The 20,223-nt window shown below is 40.4% G+C and overlaps 1 protein-coding gene across 1 annotated transcript in view; it reads left to right on the top strand.

Annotated features, from left to right (window-relative positions):
* The first annotated feature begins 2,714 nt into the window (after nucleotides 1–2,714).
* lamc3 (laminin, gamma 3) overlaps nucleotides 2,715–20,223 on the top strand; it is a 232,797-nt gene continuing 215,288 nt past the window's right edge. The window contains exon 1 of the mRNA XM_052102235.1: nucleotides 2,715–3,600. Within this exon, the coding sequence (XP_051958195.1) occupies nucleotides 3,222–3,600 (379 nt within the window). The 5' untranslated portion in view covers nucleotides 2,715–3,221. The remainder of the gene's footprint in view (nucleotides 3,601–20,223) is intronic.

The raw sequence follows: 20,223 nt of genomic DNA, 5'->3' as shown, positions 1-20,223 counted from the left end.
TTTGACTTTTGATAATATATTGTATTGACAACACATGTTCACCCCTTCACCAATCATATGTGCTTTTAGCTTATATTGTCATGAGTATCTGGCAGTTTTCAGAAATAAAGTCGGTGATTGGACGGCAAAGATATGGGACAGGAACCATGGGAATAATTGTTCCCAAATTTGAACGCTTCGGCTGGTAAGGGTTAATGCTTCAAAATGGGATGATTTGCTATCCGCTAAAATACAGGACATCAGGATAAAATATGGGATGTCCTGCTAAAACGGGACAGTTGTAAACCCTAGCATCAGTAAACATACACCACCTCTCCCATTTATAAGCAGTTGTCTGTGACAAATGAGTTCATCATTGGATACTGCCCTCATGAAAAACATCCATTGCAAAACACTCACTAATGGGGTGCATATGCAAATTTGCATCGTTGCTATGATTGTATTGTATAGTATTGTAGTTTCAAATAATTATTGAGGCGTAATGCCTTCCTTGGTCATAACAGTTGTCAGTTGAGGGCACTATTTTGCTGTTATTGTTTTTGAAAACCGCTCCTGCTCGATGGCGGTATCAATAAAGCTAATTTATTTATTTATAATTAGCTTTTGAAAAGAGGGGGCATGGCTAATCCGCTTGTGGAAATTCTAGAATGGCCCAAATCAATTAACCCTTTACAGGGGTCACCCAAGGGGTGGCCAGGGGTGACCACGGCCGCCACTGTATAAACTCTGGCCACCCTGTGGCCACCCCTAGTATGATTTTTGCAGTGGGTACTATTAATTTGAATACATAATGTAAATTCACAATAGTTTGTGACGTGAAATAAAATTAAATAAAACACCAGCTGCAGCTACAAAAAAGATTGTAGATTGATTGGTGCCCACGCCACCACCAGAGTTTCACTGCCCCTCCCCCTCTCCAATCCCGTCGTTGACTGCTCAGTCAGTGCAAGAAGCAGGACTGACTGACTGATTCGACCACAGGAGAGCATCTACACTTTTAGGAGAGACGATAAACGGCAACGGGTATGTATGCCATAACAGTAGTGGCTTATATTGAAGGCATGAATGTATGTTCTAAAGTTTTTACAGTGTTGAATTAACATTAGCTGAAATTAACGCTAGCGCTGATAAGCTGCAAATTTAGTTTACTAGTTATGACTAGTCACACTGTGCTATATCAATTTGCAGAGGATGAAGAGAAAATGGACAAGCATCTCAAATTTTTTTAAGAAGAAATGTAGCACAGGGGAGTGTAGATCTGAGGAAGAAGGCAGGTGTGAGAACACACTTGAAGATAATGTCCAAAGTGAGGCAGAGCAGCAAGCCAGTGAGCAGGCAGAGGCTGCTACAGGGGATCTTGCAGAGCACAGCGAGGAACAGGCAGAATCAGTGATGGGTCCTGGGCCAGCAGGTGAAGTTAAATAGACAAGACTGTTTAGGTTACCCTTGTTAATGAAATGGATGCTATGTCCTGATGTGACACACACACTCACACACACACACACACAAACACCAGAATCGAGTTCTCTTTCGCACTTGAATGAACAATAACACACATAATTATGTCAAAATTATGGTTTTGTCGAGGATTCTCATAAGAGCGGTCTTAAACGAGTTAAATAACGTCTTAAATGAACGTAAAGAGTTGTGAGAAAATTAGATGCCATGTTAGGCAGCGGCAGATCTTAAAGTCACAGTAGCCTAATAAACCAGTTGCTGTGATGTCTGTTATTAATGTTAATAAAAGAACAAAGGTATCAGAAAATTGTAGCTTTAATCTATATATAATTTATTTATGCAGGGCAGAATGTTTAATAACTTTATTCAATTTCTATATATTTCCTATCTGTTAGACAGGTAGGAAGGCCACAGGTAAATACAACATTTATTCTAATGGGTTATGTGAAGATTGTTTTCAGTTCACTTAAATTAAAAGTTGTTATTTTCCATAGCCTAATAAATGTTTAAATTGATATAGCTTTCAATTATACTGTAATGTTGAATGTCTATCATTAATGTTTTAAAAAAGCAATTTCATAGACAGTTGTTTTGAACTTGCTGGATTACAAACCGCCATCAAAATGACAAGTTTAATTATATTCCAACTGCTGTAAGAAGAGGCTACAAACGATTCGACACCGGCTGCATTTTCACACACGACAAATTGATTTTGGAAAATTTTTAACCAAAAAAAGTTACGGACTGCAGCTTTAAAGTCATATTGTTACATTAACCAGAAACAAATGTAAACAAGTATAACACACATTACACTGAATTTTTTGTTTGTTTTTGGTGCCACCCCAAGATTTTGCTGTGGCCTCCATTGGCCACCCCTATTAAAATTTTCTGTGGGAGCCACTGACCCTTTAACAGTATGTTTTGAAGTACAAAGCAGATTTTTGTAGTTAGGTTGGTATATTAACATTATACTATTTAATGATTATACAGTATGTGTTTGTTGTTGTGAACTGTAAAATACAGGCACCAAAATGTCAGAAACGTTGTTACTGTCTTTTTACAGAAAAGTTCAGTTTTTTACCATAATTTTTGTAGTTTTTTGTGTCCCTTACAGAGGGTGCTTCACTTCCAAACTCTCTTCTCTTTACACTTTGTCTTCCTTTCTCTTCTGTAGACCCTCCCTCTTTTTATGTAATTACCGATGGGTCCCTTCTCCACCACGCCTCTCTGCTCTCTCTACTCTGTCTGCCTTTGGATGCATGGGAGAGAGGACGAGAGTTTGTGTCCCAGGCTTTTTAGAGTGGAAAAACATGGTGAAAGAAAGAAAAATGCACTGAGAAAGAAATCATGCGCATTGGAAGATGGAGGAATATTGCAGTTTCTTTCACCTTTCCTGCTTAATTATATGTATGTGTGCATGCATAACTCTGAGATAATTTAGTTGGTGTATTGTATTGAACTTACTGTTGGGGATTTAGCTGCATGCAAACTCAGTGGTCTACTCCTTTTTCAAAGTTTGCTTAGAATTGTGTCTGCATTACACAAAATACGTGTGTCTCTATCTGCATGTGTTTTTGTTCTATCAAGGGATCGATTTCACAAACTTTTTTATGCTTGCCTTTGAACATAAACACTGAACCACTGAACTTCCTTGAAGTGTTTTCCTTTGGCATGTGGCTCTGATTTGGATTTTTGGCTAGACTTGCTTTATATGCTCAGTTCTTTTGAAGTTTGTGTCTGTTATAAGGGCATTGTGCAGTAGGATGGAGTCCTGTCCACTTTATTCTGCACTCTCTCTTTTCCTTGTGCTTTTCACCATCCTTTCTTCTGTTCTGGCTGGAATGGACTCTTGTTATGATGAGGAGGGTATCTCAAGCCGCTGTTTGCCTAAATTTGAAAATGCGGCCTTCAACCAGTCCATCATAGTTTCAAATGTATGCGGCATCCCAGCTGAGGACTATTGCATGCAGACGGGGTCTACACGCTCATGTCACTACTGTGACGCCTTGGACTTAGAATTAAACCACAATGCCACTTACCTGACAGACTTCCACACAGATGAAGAGCCAACCTGGTGGCAGAGCCAGTCCATGTTCTATGGAGTTCAGTATCCAAATTCAGTCAACCTCACACTGCATCTTGGTAAGACAACCAACTTGGTCTTAAAATACTTTAATATTGAAAAAACATGAGTGAAAAAGGTCTTGTTAGAACAATAGCAGACCAGTATAATATGTTGTGGACCAGCATTCAAATTTCATAATCTCACTTGTATTCTTAGGTTTTCTTATAAAAAGTGTGGTTCTTGCAAACATATGTTCGCAAAGGCACTGCAATTAACAAAATTGATGTATTGACAAAAATTTTATCTAAAATATAATAAATTCATGTATGAATGACTTTAGAGATGTTCAAATGTTAACAAATCTTTATTGAATTAATAATTTTGTTTAATTGTATTTATAATTAATGAGAATAATTAAATGTTTAATCCCATCACATGTATTTAGTGCAGTTAAGGCATTTACTTAATTACCTAAGTAATAATTACTTAATCATTAAATTACATTTTTACTGTGGGAGTCTTCAGATTGTGCTGCGGCTAGGGTTGCTAACATTTCCCCATGCCGGTGAATGTGCCTATGTTAAAACGGAAAAGATTAAGTCTTTTACCTAGCAAATGACAATACATCTATCCTCTAAAGAGCATTTTAAAAGTACATTATGAGCAGTCTCCTGGTATGCAGTCTTCAATGGAAAACAACTGCTTATAAAAACTATTATGTCGGCAGTACAAGCCGCTAAGCTTGTCTTTAAAATTTCACTGATGCATCATTCACATAACCATTGGTTGCTCAATGAAAGACCTTTTATTGTCTGACCAGATGAGTGTACAAAGAAAAGTGGATATTTTCATAATTTCCATCAGATTCCTAACCCTAACCTACCCCTTCCGCAAGTCAGAGTAAAATTATATTTTGATAAGAATGTTGTTGAACCTGCAAACCCTAAGCCTTTATCCTATCTCTAAAATCCAATTGGTTGATAGGAATGTTATTTCAGGATCAAAAAGAATGTTGATTCAGGAACATATGTACTCCAGAAATGTATATTCTCAGTATCAGCTAGATTCCCCTGTTCTTCATAGGGTTCTTTATCTATGAATGTAATGATTGAAAACAGTTGCTGTCACCTCAGCTGAGCCCTTTATTTCTATATTCACAACTGTCAAATTAATGAGTCCATTAAGCCAGTTGATACAGTTCATAGTCATTAAATAAAGGTTAATACTGTCAGCAAGTGAAATTTAAAATTTATATTATGAATTATTAACCAAATGACAGATGCTCAGAATCATGCCTAAGTTAACTACATATCCATGAGCAGAATTGTATATTTAATTTAGATTTCCCTAATGAAAAGACCAGCATTGCTGGTCACAAGCTTATGTTGTGTTTTGGGTGTTGGATCCCAATGATGGGCAGTAGCTTCACAACAAATAGCGAATTTATTAGCTTAACTACATTTTTCACAGTAGCTTTGCAAGTTTTTAAATCTATTAGTTTTATCCATGGTATTTAGTTAAACCATAGATACCACACAATTATCCATGGTTACTACTACAATATTACTGTAGTAAAACCATGGTTTCAGCCAAAAAAAACATGGTTAGGCTACTACAATATTACTGTAGTAAAACCATGGTTTCAGCCAAAAAAAAAAAAAAAAAAAAAACATGGTTAGGCTACTACAATATTAAGTGCACCTTTAGATATGTTGTTATTTTAGCATGAATTTACTCCAGAAGCAGTGGTGTAGTAGTGTCTGAAAATTTTAAAATGAATTTACATTTATATAAAGTACACATGTAAAAAGTGTAAGAAATGTATTTTTTCCATAAAAAAATCACTGTTGTAATTATAGACTAACATAATTTTAAAAAATGTATATCAGGGTAAGATTCTTTCTGGCATGGTGTACAGTTCACTATAAGAAAAATGGTATGGTAACTTGTTGTTAAACATATATTTAAATGATTTATTTAAATTTTTATTTTAAATTAAAAGGTAAATTAATAGGTGTCATATTGTTCCTTTTATAAGGCTTCTATGAATATTGTTAATACTTTATTATTACTCTAACAAATAAAGTAATTCATAATAGGCAATAAACTGTTAAGCATTGTAGCTAATGTGAGTGTAGTAATGTTCACATTAACATATTATCTTGTATTACCATATATAGCCTTCATAAAAAATAATGCTTATATGTTTTATTGGTGTACTATTCTGTTCTTTTCCGTGTATAGTGAAATTGTTTTCCTACTTAGAAATATAAATTGAAATTATTTGATCAAAATAAAAAGGTTTTCAACTGAACTGAGTTGTTGAATTCAAATATTATTTTTTACAGTTCACATGTTTGTCTTTTTTAGCCTCTTTGTTTGTTTGTTTTTTAGCATTTTATATGTAGGCCTAGTATAGAAAATGTATCTTGAGGCCCTCTTGGAAGTGGGCTGAGGCAAACCTGCAAATACATCATATCGTTTGCCAGTGATGAAGAAAGTCTTTATTAATTTCAATATGTGTGCAGCTTGTGAATGACTTCTGCAAGTAAACACATTTTCCAACCAAGAGAGGATCAAAACACTTATTATCCTACATGAAAACACTTTAAAAAGTACAATGACATTACCATGTTATGATATGAACCTGGGAGCATCATGTTAATACAAATATGAATGTGGTGATATATCGAAGTACCACGGTATTTTTTTTTATTATTATACTGAAGCACCATGTAAATACAATAGTATATTGTCGGCGCCATGTACAATAGTAACATGGCGCCGCAGATGGCCGCCTCGGTGTGGAGCTCTTCAATTCTTTTATTGTTTTTGTTAGTTTGTCCTGTGTTTAGCAATCTTTTACCAATCAGTTTTACCAGGGACGAACTGCTGAACATTCGGCAGCACATACCAGATCATCTTTTCCCGGTTTTTCAATATTCAGACGTTTTGCTGGACATTTTAGTTGGAGGCGCTGCTCTGTTGTTTAGGTGCGCTACGAGACGCAGGCGAGGGAGACGAGCTGGCGCGCTGGTTAAACTCCGTCAGCGCGGCGTTCGAACAGCACTGCCGAGCATTCATCTCGCAAATCTCCGCTCTCTTCCCAACAAAACGGACGAACTACATCTCCTCACACATACTAATAAGGACTTTTCAAACTCTGCTGCACTGTGCTTCACTGAAACCTGGCTGAGTGAAGCCATTCCGGACAGCGCATTACATCTGCCGGGCTTCTAGCTGTTCAGAGCGGATCGCATCGCGGAGTTAACGGGGAAAACGAGAGGCGGTGGAACATGCTTTTACATCAACGAAAGTTGGTGTACAGATGTAACAACACTAAAGAGGATGTGCTGTCCTAATCTGGAAGCGCTCTTTATTAACTGTAAGCCGTTCTCGCCGCGGGAGTTTTCTTCGTTTATTCTGGTGAGTGTTTACATTCCTCCTAATGCATCTGGGAACTTAGCGCTGCAACAGCTGGCTGATCAAATCTCAGACACAGAACAACAATACCCGGACTCAGTCATTATTATTCTTGGGGACTTTAACAAAACAAATCTCACACACGAACTGCCCAAATACAGACAGCACATTACATGCCCCACCAGAGACAGGAATATGTTGGATCACTGCTATACAACATTAAAGGATGCATATCGCTCTGTCCCACGTGCAGCTTTGGGACTCTCTGATCACTGTCTGGTTCATCTTCTCCCGACCTACAGGCAGAAATTAAAATCAACAAAGCCAGTTGTAAGGACTATAAGGAGATGGACTATTGAAGCAGAGCTGGAACTACACGCCTGCTTTGACTGCACTGATTGGAGTGTTTTTGAAGCTGCAGCTACAGACCTGGACGAGCTCACAGACACTGTTACATCATACATCAGTTTCTGTGAGGATATGTGCATCCCTACTAGGACATTTTTGTCATTCAACAATGATAAACCATGGTTCACAGGGAAACTCAGACAGCTTCGTCATGCCAAAGAGGAGGCTTACAGGTGTGGGGATAGAGTCTTGTATAATCAGGCCAGGAACACACTGAATAAGGAAATCAGAGTGGCTAAAAGAAGCTACTCTGAGAAGCTGAAAAGCAAGTTTTCAGCTAACGACCCTGCATCAGTGTGGAGTGGCCTGAAACAACTTACTAATTACAGGACTCCTACCCCCAACCCTGTGGCGGACCAACAACTGGCTGACGACCTGAATGTGTTTTACTGCAGATTTGAAAGGCCCGATTTCACACCCCACATGCACTCAGACCTTCATTTCACACAACCATTAACACCTTCTGCAACCCCCCTCCTCCCCCCTCCTGCTACACTACCTGCACTCAAGATCTGTGAGGACGATGTGTGCCATGTCTTTCGGAAGCAAAGGACAAGGAAGGCTCCAGGACCAGATGGCATCTCACCAGCTTGCCTTCATTCCTGTGCTAACCAACTGGCCCCCATCTTCACTCAGATCTTCAATAGATCACTGGAGCAGTGTGAAGTCCCATGCTGCTTCAAACGCTCAGTCATTATCCCCGTCCCTAAGAAACCTAAAATCACAGGACTTAATGACTACAGACCTGTCGCCCTGACATCTGTGGTCATGAAGTCATTTGAGAGACTGGTGTTGGCCCACCTGAAGGACATCACTGGACCCTTTCTGGACCCCCTTCAATTTGCTTATCGAGCAAACAGGTCTGTGGATGATGCAGTCAACATGGGTTTGCATCATGTCCTGCAACATCTGGACAGACCGGGGACATACGTAAGGATCCTTTTTGTGGACTTCAGCTTGGCTTTCAACACAATCATACCAGATATACTCCGGACTAAATTAAACCAACTCCCTGTTCCCACCTCTACCTGTCAGTGGATTACCAGCTTTCTGACGGACAGGCAGCAGCTTGTGAGGCAGGGAAAATTCACTTCCACCACCTGTACCATCAGCACTGGTGCCACCCAGGGATGTGTGCTCTCCCCACTTCTCTTCTCCCTGTACACCAATGACTGCACCACCAAGGACCACTCTGTCAGGCTCCTGAAGTTTGCAGACGACACCACTGTCATCGGCCTCATCCGAGTTGATGATGAGTCTGCAAGGAGGTTGAACGGCTGGCTTTCTGGTGCAGTCAAAACAACCTGGAGCTGAACATGCTCAAAACAGTGGAGATGATTGTGGACTTTAGGAGGAACACCCCAACATTGTCCCCCCTCACCATTCTAAACAGCACTGTGGCAGCAGTGGAGTCATTCAGGTTCCTGGGCACTACCATCTCACAGGACCTGAAGTGGGAGATACACATCGACTCCATTGTTCCTTCGCCAGCTGAGGAAGTTCAACCTGCCCCCAATGCTGCTGAAACAGTTCTACTCAGCAGTCATTGAGTCTGTCCTCTGCACTTCAATAACTGTCTGGTTTGGTGCAGCTACGAAATCAGACATCAGAAGACTACAAAGGACAGTTCGGTCTGCTGAGAGGATTATTGGTTGCCCCCTGCCCCCCTTCAAGAACTATACACTTCCAGAGTGAGGAAAAAGGCTGGTAAAATCACTCTGGACCCCACTCACCCTGCCCACTACCTTTTTGAACTGTTGCCTTCTGGCCAGCGCTTCAGAGCTCTGAACACCAGAACCGTCAGACACAGGAACAGTTTTTTCCCTCAGGCCATCCATCTAATGAACAATTAAATTGCCCCATTGAGCAATAATTATGTGCAATACACAGTTTAGTTTTAATTTATATTATCCAACATATCCACTTCTGCCATTACTTACATTGCTCTGTACATAATATACAGGTTTTTGTTCTTTATATAACAGATTCTATTAGATTTGCACTACGTGTGTATGTGGGTATGTATGAAGGTGAGTGTATGTACATATATGTATAATTATTTATTTTGTGTTCCTTTTTGTTTTTAATTACCTATGTCTTGCTGCTGTATTTGGTATTGTTTGTATTGTTGTTGACTGGAAGCTCCTGTCACCTAGACAAATTCCTTGTATGTGTAAGCATACTTGGCAATAAAGCTGATTCTGATTCTGATATGAAAATGGTAATCATATATCAAATCACCATGGTAGTAACATGGTACTCTTTGAAGTACTTTGAAGCACCGTGCAACAACAGAATTGTGCATAAATAGTTGTATATCAATGTATTACCATCTGATACCATTAGAAATCACTTTGTTATTGCCCAGATGTGCTCTCTCTCTCTCTCTCTCTCTCTCTCTCTCTCTCTCTCTCTCTCACACACACACACAAGGAATTTGTCCTCTTATCAAAAGCTTCCAGTTCATACAGAAATACAGCTGCTAGAAACAGAATTACAGGATAAGATGAACAGTATACTGTATGTACGCAGAGTTTTTATACATAAATGTGCAAATGAAATTGTGTTTAAATGAGTATGGTTTTTAGAGGTAGTACAATTTTAGATTTTTTATGTTGAACACATGGGTTTGTATAGGTAGCATTTCTAAATATGAATTGACATGTTTGTTTTACATTTACATACATATTGAACCTACTGATTACTTGTATGTATTGCACTAAACTGTTATGTACTGTACCCTGGCTTTGATAAACATCATGTGAATACATCTTTTGGGTGCTTTATCTAAGACAGTATGCTCTGTGCATCTGTGGTTGAAAGAAAATTAAGTAGCTTAAATGTAGCAAGCTACTTTTGACATGTAGCTTGTAGTGTAACTTGCTACTTTTTCTGAAGTGTAGCTTTTAGCTTAGCTTAAAAGAAAATTTTCTGTTGAGTAGTTGGTAACTTAGCTAGCTAATTTTATTTTAGTAGTTAGCCCAACACTGCTGGTTCCCCTAGCATGTGATGTTGGTGCACAGGTGTCTGCACCAGACTTTTGAACAATCTTTTCTAGCTTAATCAGAAAGAACATGCCGGTCAACCAGCTACACCAGCTAGGTTTTGCTGGGGAAAGCATGGTTGTGCTGGTCCACCAGCTAGAGCAGCACCAAAACCAGCATTGTATGATTTTACGCTGGTATTTTTAGCAGGGTTCTGAGTTTTGTCTTTGAAATATTTATGAAAATGTTGCTGGTTGCACCAAACCACTTAAGATAAGAAAACCTTTGATATTTTCCTTTCATTTCAAGGGGTTTGATGCAAGAGACCCTGATTACAAAGTCTGTACACATTTTCCACATTATCCTGTGTGTTCCGCACAACTATTTACAGAGACTGCCGCACCATTAGTTGAATTAAAAAATTTTCTTTGCCTGTCTATTATTGTGGTATAATATATTTAAGAAAAACTCACCCTTAATTGGTATGTAAAAACAAAACAAACTTTAAATGTTTGCAGACTTTCTCTTCCTGTCTAAATGGGCAGTTCTGGAATAAGCTGTAATTTGCACCAGACTTCAGTCTGGACTCAGCTTCGCGAGACTACACATCGGTTTACATTTCAGTGTCTCGTCAATTTTTACTAGCTGCTAGCTCAAGTCACACTATTATGTAAAGATCACTTTTTGGTTTATTCTCATGTCGACTTTATTATTCTGCACATCAAAAGTGGAGATGCGGTTTGTTGATTCCTCTTGAAATAAAATCTTTGAAAGTGAGACAGGAGGGAAAAAAGGGAGATGGCAGGGCACTAAAATAATATTTCAACAGGCTAATAAGTCATAGATCAATCTTTGGACAGTAGAAATAGTGACTTTCATACGTGTTCACATGTTTGCTGTGATTCAAACATGGGTTGCAGTTGGGTGTCCATGAAAGGCCTTCTCATGTTTCCAAACCAAACAGAAAACATCCCAGGGAGGCCTACACAGCCAAACACACAGTGAAGAGAGCAATGGGGGTGGTACAGAAAAACACTACAAAGATTAAGACAAACACAAAAAGCAGCAGAGGACCAGTGGTAGGTCAGGTCTTTCCCATACACACACACACACACACACACTCACACACACACTTAAACATACACAAAAGCACACACAAACTTTTGAGGAATGTTTTCACATCTGGTTTCCATTGTAATTTTCATTCAAAGATGTTCAAAGAACCTATATGAGATACAGATGTTTGCAGCTAAATACTTTATTTCAACATTAAAGTCCATTTTGTGAAAATGTTGTAGTCCTAAAAAAAGAAAGAAGTGATTATACCAAGTGGAAACATTTAGAAATCTACATCTCATAGAATAGAATACTTTGGCGTGGGGTTCAACTGGCTTGTATGTTAACCTTTAAATAAGTCAATCTTAAAGTCATTAAAAGAGTCACTCTGAAACAGCACTAAAATTGCAAATGTGTACAAGTTTTGGTGTACTTTAATTGATGGTGTTTACCGTAAAGTAACGTTGTTGATGTATTGATATAAGAAAAAGCTTTCTTGTTTTACCATACACAGGCATGATTACAACCAGCTTGTGGGTTATGTATAAATATTGAGTCTGGCCAGGTTCAGTTGAGTTCAGATAAAATACCCCCCACATATACGCAATGATACGTTTAGTCTACTCATTCTTTTTAGAACAAACAAGGCTAACAGCTGCAGCAATATGACCAGGTGTCTTTCTGTTCAGGGTAGACATGTACACATTTAACCTGTGTTTAAAAATAAACTGCATAGATAAGTCACAGTTTCGTTCCAGAGTGCAATTTCATCATCATGATTAGAGAATTTGACCAACTCTTGTTTTCTTTTTATGTATTCCTTCCTGTTTTCTCTCAATTTCCTCTCTTCTTCTCTCCAGCCAAGATAATCTTTTCACATGCTGAGATTAAATGAAGTTTAAATGATTCAACATGGCAACCACCATGGTGCATTTTTGTGTCGGTGAGTGCATGAATGTATGACAGAAAATATGAGAAAAAGACAGGAGTTCTAGAAAGACAGAAAGGGATTCAGCATACACTGGAAAAAAAAAAAAGATTATTAATCTAAAAATGTGCTTCAAACGACAGCATCTAAATTAACATTAGCACAATCAACACAGATACATTAGGTTACACCAACAAAACTAATTTTAAGGGTTAGATCAGGTAGAAATAGTTCCTTGATTGAACAATTAGTAAAATCAGTTAAGAACAGACAATTAGTTAAGAACAGACCCCCCAGGACCAAACCAGAGATACACATTGGAATGTAATAAACTTTAATATAAAAGTTTAAATGTTACATCTTTGAGATGTAATTTATATACAGTATAGTTCATCTTTAAATATTACTGAAACTAAAACTAAAAGGTCCACTATCTTTTGTCTCAGCTTCAGACTCAAATTTTGGACAAAAGACAGTTTTATATAATTGATTTTTCAGGTGCTTAAAGTTAGTTTAGAAGATAGCTGGCTGTAGCTGCACCTATAGTCCTCCCACAAGGCATTAGAAACCCCAATAAGAAATAATTTGGGGTCCCTAATATATATTTTTTAATTATAAAAGATGATAAGGACATATCTCTCTTATATACGTACCATATATACACATACATGTTTGATTCATATTTACAAGTCTCAGTAGTGCTAAGTACATTAAATTTATATTATTTTAAATTAATATATGGTCGCACCACCTGACATTTTCTGGGTGGTAAAATCAGAAATCTTGTTTAATAATGAATTAATGCTGCCTAAAATGCTGTAAAACCAATATTAATCAACATACATTAGTTAGTTATCCTAGACAAGCTCTTCCCAAGATTGCTCGACATAACAGGCCACAAGCTGGAAATCAAGCAAGTGCACAGAGTCCCGGCTCAGAGAACGGTTGAGGGATACAGGCCCCAATCAATTCTGTCCAAATTTCTGAAATTATCCGATAAAGATCTCATGTTGTGTGAGGCAAGGAGCAAAGGAATGCTTTCTTGGAAGAATCACAGAGTTTTCTTGTTCCCAGACTTTGCAAGTTCGACAAGAGAGTAACATGATCAATCCAGGAAATGCAAGAAACTCTTACATCAATGGAAGATCACATTTAAACTGATGTTCCCGGCCAAACTGAGAATAGATACTAAGGATGGCCGTAAAATATTTACATACCCACATCAAGCATTGTCTTTCAAAGAAACAATGGGTGAGGAAACCATTTGATGATTTTCATGTGGTCCCCGAGTGGATTGACTCGCTTGGCATACACTCGACTGTCTGAGGAGGCTGGGTGCCATTTTGTTTTTTTTATGTTGGTTCCGCCTAGTGGCTGGAGTTTGTTTTGTGGAGTAACACTCAACATTGACTTATGTTGGAATGCGGTTTTTATAATTTAATTTTTGACACACAATCAATTTTTTCTAAAATGCCAAAATGTCAGATGTTAATATTAGTGGTTTATCGCTCTCCACGTGGAATGTGAATTGGTTGGTGCACCCCATGAAAAGAAGGAAGGTTATTTGTTTCATCAAACATAAGAAATGTTATATATTGTTGCTTCAAGAAATGCATCTTTCCCTGCAGTAAGCTGAAAATTTTGGGAAGATATGGGGTGGACATTTTTTTCTTTAGTGCTGGCTCTAGTAAGAGCAGGTGAATCATTATATTGATAAGTAAATATCTACAATTAAAATTGCTCAAACAGATTAAAGATAAATTAGGAAGAGACGTTACAATTTTAGCAGAAATTCAGGTTAACTCTGATGATCAGGGCTTTTGTTAGATAATTTTGTCATTCAATGTATTTAATTTATTTTCTTGATCTGCAATCCCCGTCTCGATGCGGCTCAGCTGAGGGAAGAAAGAAATGACACAGAGACCCAATGCTATCAAATCCTTCTTCAAAGTTTATTGTTCAACACTTCGTTAAATGGTCCAGAAAAACCACATTCCATTGGACCCCCACCAATGAAATAGTTATTTGCCTTATATCGGGGTGACATACATGTCTGAGCTACGTGTGAAATATGAGAATAGAGACAGGAAACGCATTCCTATTGAAACAACCTATTCCTGCAAGGGGCAGCTTTGCTTTGTGATGACACAGCAAGCTACATCACCCAGAGAAGTTGTTGAGAAGCCTTAATTATTTCACATTGCCCACTTTGATCCTGAAAGGATCATGTGGCCTTCTCCACCAACTTCAGTATCAGGTATACGTACATAATGGAACATGGTGATATTATGCCTGTTTATAATCACATTCAACTTTCCCATTAGTAATTGTAGCAAACATGGGCCAAAAAGTAACATAAGTAAAATGCATACAGCAATCGATATAATGGAGGACATCCAGGCCGTGAACCACTCAAACATATTGGAATTACACTTGTGACTCCTTGCTGTTGTGTTGATGCTGAACGGGCATAGGCAAGCACAACCACCTGCCATATGCAGATGATTTATAACAAATGGATGAGTAGGGCTTTCTGCAGGCAGAGGGGGAGAGAGAGATATCACCATTTATGCCATTTCATATTTTAATGAGGGAATCCACATATTCTGCAATCACCACATCAATGTCACCTGTGGAGAGAGAGATAGCCAGCGCGGCCTTTGACCCAAGGGGTTGGAAAAGGCCTACCCGTTAGTATTTCAAATGGAGAGAATTTAATAACAGAGAATGGTGACATTCTGAGCTCAGTCAGCCGAATCTCTGTATTATTTATTTTGCCAAATTTTCACCATTTTATCATTTTACCTTACACACGGGAAAGCTTCTGTCCATTTAGAAAAATGGCCCATGATCACGAGTAATAATTTGTTATTCCTGCATGGCAGCATATATGTAAAATCTATTTGCAGGTGTTGGAATGGCAGTTCCGGGTGTGGTAATGAGTCATGCTTCGTAGGCTTGTGTCTGTTGTTCTTTGCGCATCTTAGACATAAGTCCAGGATTAATTTGACTGCATTTTGTACCCCATTTATGCAATAAGTTTGATTTATTGACTGGATGACTTTTTCTTTTGAAACGTGCAAAATACTGTGATAATGTTGACCAAGTATTACTATTGCAGTCTTGGGTAGAGCCAGACACCCTTGTTTATCTCTTAACAAATTATTCTGGTCTGGGCTTACCACAACTTCCCTTGCAGCCCACTTTGCTACTTTATCGGCATACTTCGAGTCTGTGTATATATCGATTGATTTAACTTTAGCCAAATGGCATGCTCTGATCAACGCAAACAACTCAGCAGCTTGTGCAGATTTATATGGGAGCAAATAAGCTTCAAAATTAGATTTGGAAGTTTCGTTACAGCATATCCAAACCAGTATACGGAATAATTTGGCTTGGAACAGGACTCATCAACGTACCAATGGTCCCCCTCTTCCAGGGCGCATTATGAAACATCCGGCCTGCAGGAAGTACATGTTTTTAGGCGATCAAAGCAATCCTGTGTATCGTTGAAAAATTCACCTCGAGTCAGCAATTTGTTTTTGATTAGCAGTAGCCAATAAAATAACTTCATACCCCGATCAACGTTGTGCTGTCATGTGGTAATGTTGTGAATGAATGTTCCTACCTGGTGAGAAATGTGCACAACTAATTTATGTGAGAGAACAATACGTTCTGCATGTTGTACCATCAACGCCGCAGCAGTCATTGCTCGCAAATATGCAGGGACGCCTTTGGCGACTGCCTCAAAAATGTTTGACAAGTACACCACTGGTCTATATGTTCCGCCATGGGACTGAGCGAGGATCGCTGCTGCTGTGCCTGCCACCTCGTGCACATAAAGATGAAAGGGTTCATCATGATTTGTTAGCAATGTCCATTTCAGCAGTACATTTGATAGGTTCCTCAGCCCTTAACAGTGTTGCTTCTCTCAGGATTTTGTCATATAACGAGCAGTTTGGCACCCATGCTCGACAATAGTCACTAAACCCATTGCAGCTTTTCTTTTGATGCCTTGAAGCCAGCCTTCGCTAATGCATTGCACACAATAGTTGAACCGGCTGTGCATGACTTGATGTCCGGAAAGCAGGATGTCATCAGCATATTGCAATAGACAGCTTGTTGTCCTTCAAAGTAGCGTGCACTACTGCAGAGAACACAGCAGGCGAGTCTCTAAATTCCTGGGGCATTTTGTTACTGTTGGCCTCCATATGTGAATGTGAACAGCGGCTGCGTAACAGGCATGACTGACACTGAAGAATGCAGAAAACAAATTAATAATAGTAAAATGAGTGTGGTCTGCTGGAATTTAGTTAATAGTAGTGCACACATCCGGCACCACTGGTGAAAATGTCATTAATTTTTTCAACTCTTCCATTAATTGTCATGTATTATTAGCTTTCTTCATAGTTTTAATTGGTGATTAATATGATGAGTGAATGGGTTTCAAAATACATTGTTTCAGACACTTTATTAATACCTTTTAACACCTTTGTTTTTCTGACAGAGGATACTGTTTGCGGTATACTGGCAAGTTAGAGCGGAGTTTGGCAACATATGGTCTTACATCAATAAGGCCCGCCTCATCTTTGTGGGCAGCCCATAGCGCTGGGTCAACGTTGAGCATTTCCTTTTTCGCAGCAGAAGTGTTGACAGACGTTGAGCTCCAAACTTCTCCGCAGTGTCCTGTATACACTCAATGACAATATACTGAGGGAAACAGCAATTGTAATGAGTTAGAATCAAAAGTTATTTTTGCCCCAATTTTCTGCATTGGATCACAGACCAGTAGGCAGAATGGAGAGTAAGGCAAAATTACAAAATCATGCATTTTAAACAAGTTTGTGTTATCTGGAGGATTTATGGGTAATTTTGGTGTCATATGACACTTCACAGGAATGCCATTAATTCCCACGGAGTATAGAGTGCGTCCTGTAATAGAGCCCTCATAGCAATGTGCTGTTAATGAACTTTTAAATGTGGCAGTTTCGATGATAAAGGTATGCGGTTTTCATATGGTAATTCTTTGCATATAGCCAGCGTCTCTGACAATATTAGTGAAACGATTTGATAGCCATCTGGGCACTTGATAAAAGGAAATGCAGATGTACCTTGGCTCATATCTTTCTTTGAATCTGAATCGAATACGTCCATGGCTGCAGTGAATGAGTTGCCTTTACATTGTGTCAAATTGGGATACAACAGTGCATATGGTGTCTTTGGGAGGTTAGGGGTTAAAGCTTTGTTCATGACAATATCATATTTAGGCGGCTTGATTTGAAACAGAGACCGCTGCGTGCAGTTGATTAGTCTCTTTTCGTTCAGGACCTTTGTCCCAGAATGGTTTTATTTTCTTCCACACCTTGTATGACTCTTTTTATGTATTTATAATCCCACTGAGGGTCCTTTCACCCTCCTTAACCATAGATTTGGATTTACTCATGAATTGATCTAATTAAGTTTTTTCTTTTTTTTTTCTTAATTTTTTCATTTTCCTTTCTCTGACCACCCAGCCAAATTGCTGATATACAGCTCAGTATTATAATCATGTTTATTGAAAAACATCCATTGTTTTGGAGTTTCATTCGATAGAGGATGGCTTATTTCCTGTCCTATAATGTCACCCTTTTAATAATAATAATACAAACAATTTCCCGATCGACACGGTTCATGCAGAAAGTCTAAGATACGGATGTAACCTCCATTCCCTGATGGAGGAAAGGAGACTTTGTGGATATTCTTATTCTGGTATGAATAAGAAGAGGATGGAAATTGTCCTAAGGAAAAGACAGAGAGAATTTGATCTGCATTATTGTTCCCCGTCTGTCGCTCAATTGGACATTATGTCGAAGAAGCGACACTAGAGGTCTCTCTTGAGCGCCGAATATGCCTCTGATCTATGAAAAAGGTCAATGGGAATTAGGCAGACAATATTTTTATACCCCACCTCGGACATACGGGTATAAAAGCGGGCAAATACGTCAAGTTCATTCAGGAATTTTCTAAGGAGCTGGAATGGTGGGAAGGGGGTCTTACCAAGTTTCCTAATCTTTCAGGGGGAAAAGACCCTGCGAGACCACACCTGCCCAGCAACGGGGAGGTAAGTGGCGAGATACATCATATGGGCCCCTCAGGTCGCATGTGGAAAAAATGGCGTGGTGGTAGATCCAGCCTCAAGGAGGGGGGAGTTGCTACAGCACGGCGACCGGAGGGCAGCTGGCACTGCCTAAGAGAGATGCGGGTCCACTCGCAAGGGGACCGTACTGCGGAATATACACACAGGAGGAGTCCACGCAGGAGTCTGGACCTGTGGAGCACCTATACCAGTATGGGTAGATTAAGTACCCGTAGTGGATTGGGTCAGTGAATTCATCTGCTGAAATGCGGACCCATAGGGCTAGGGAGGAATCGTCCAGGGATCCGAATATATGGAATCTAACGTCTTGGTCTCTGGGTCGATCGCCTCAGGAGTGCCTTGGAGCCTTATGGGTTTCCTGCGGGGTGCTCGACGCGTGGGCTGAGAGCTGGGCCCGGGTTGAGGCGGAGCAGCTTGGCGCTTCCACGCCACAGGAGGACGCCCTCGGCGCCCTTGACGGGGCATGGCCCATAGCGGCAGGCTTGCGGCGGGGCAGAATATGTGAAATCTGGGAGACAGGAGCGTTGAGGAAGTGCACTTTGTCGGCCTCATGCATCTCGATTAACTGTGCTGTGACCTTCGTGGCTCTAAGGGTGAGGTCGGTCGCTGAGTGCAGTTCCTGCAACACATTGGGATCAGGGCTACCCCCGTGCAGATCTTTAAGTGCCTTGGCCTGGTGGACTTGCAGGAGGGCCATGGCATGCAGGGCGGAAGCGGCATGTCCGGCGGTGCTGTAGGTTTTGGCATCAGTGACGATGTTGTCCTACAGGCCTTGGAGGGGAGTACAGGGCGACCCCGCCAGGTGGTAGGGTTTTCGGGGCATAGGTGAAGCGCAACAGCCCTATCCACCTGAGGAATCGGCGTTTACTCGTGGTCCGCCGTCGAGGGTAGTGAGAGCGGATGAGCGAATGGCTTTGTGACGTGTGGAGAGCTGTGCCCTGCATGCAGACGTCAGCTCATCATGCACCTCCGGGAAAAACGGGACCGGCGGGGGTGTGGCTGTGAGCGGCGTGGAGCCTCCAGGAACCAGTCATCCAACCCCACACTGGCGGTGGCCCGGGCAAGCATATCGGACAGCTGCGCGTCGGCCTCAGCCTGGGCATGCAGGCCCGAAGGCAGCAGCCCAGGGGAGTCCTCAGCGTCAGACCGATGCAGTGGCGAGCTCATCCACCTCAAGCTCTAGAGGATAGGCAGACTGGCCGTGAGGCGATCCGCTGTTGCCTCGAGCACAGACGGGAGTCAACGAGCGTGCCGGGGGGCGGGTTGTCCGAGGGGGCGTACCCGCTGCCATCCCCCAGACCTGGAGTGCCCCCCGCAACGTTGCCATGGTCATATTCTCGCGGTGAGAACATGAACCATCCACAAATGCTGCCTAGGTGTAATCGCAACCCAGACAGACGAGACAACGCCTGTGGCCGTCTGAAGTGGAGAGCACTCTACCGCATCCAGGAACTACGCAGGGGTGGAAGGCCATCTTTATAAAGACGTGTCCTGAAAAGGACGTTCAATGCCAGCTGCGTATTTGCTCTTTTAGAGGAAATAACTCTTAGAGAAAATCACTCTTTTATAACTCTTTAAGTTTCTTGCGCTGTCAAAGCGCCCAGGGGCAAACAGAAAAAGCTGCTGTAATGTGCCGTCGAATCCAAAAGGCAAGCGTCAGAGGAAAACAGGAACAGGTGTGTAATTCGCAGCTGACTGCAACACGACTAACGGCTCCCGCTTTTATACCCGTATGTCCGGGGCGGGGTATGCAAATACTGTCTGC

The sequence above is a fragment of the Xyrauchen texanus genome, chromosome 3 (genome assembly GCF_025860055.1).
Source record: "Xyrauchen texanus isolate HMW12.3.18 chromosome 3, RBS_HiC_50CHRs, whole genome shotgun sequence".
Classification (NCBI taxonomy): Eukaryota; Metazoa; Chordata; class Actinopteri; order Cypriniformes; family Catostomidae; genus Xyrauchen; species Xyrauchen texanus.
Note: the sequence above shows the minus strand (reverse complement) of the source record. Positions and strands in the feature narration are given on the sequence as shown.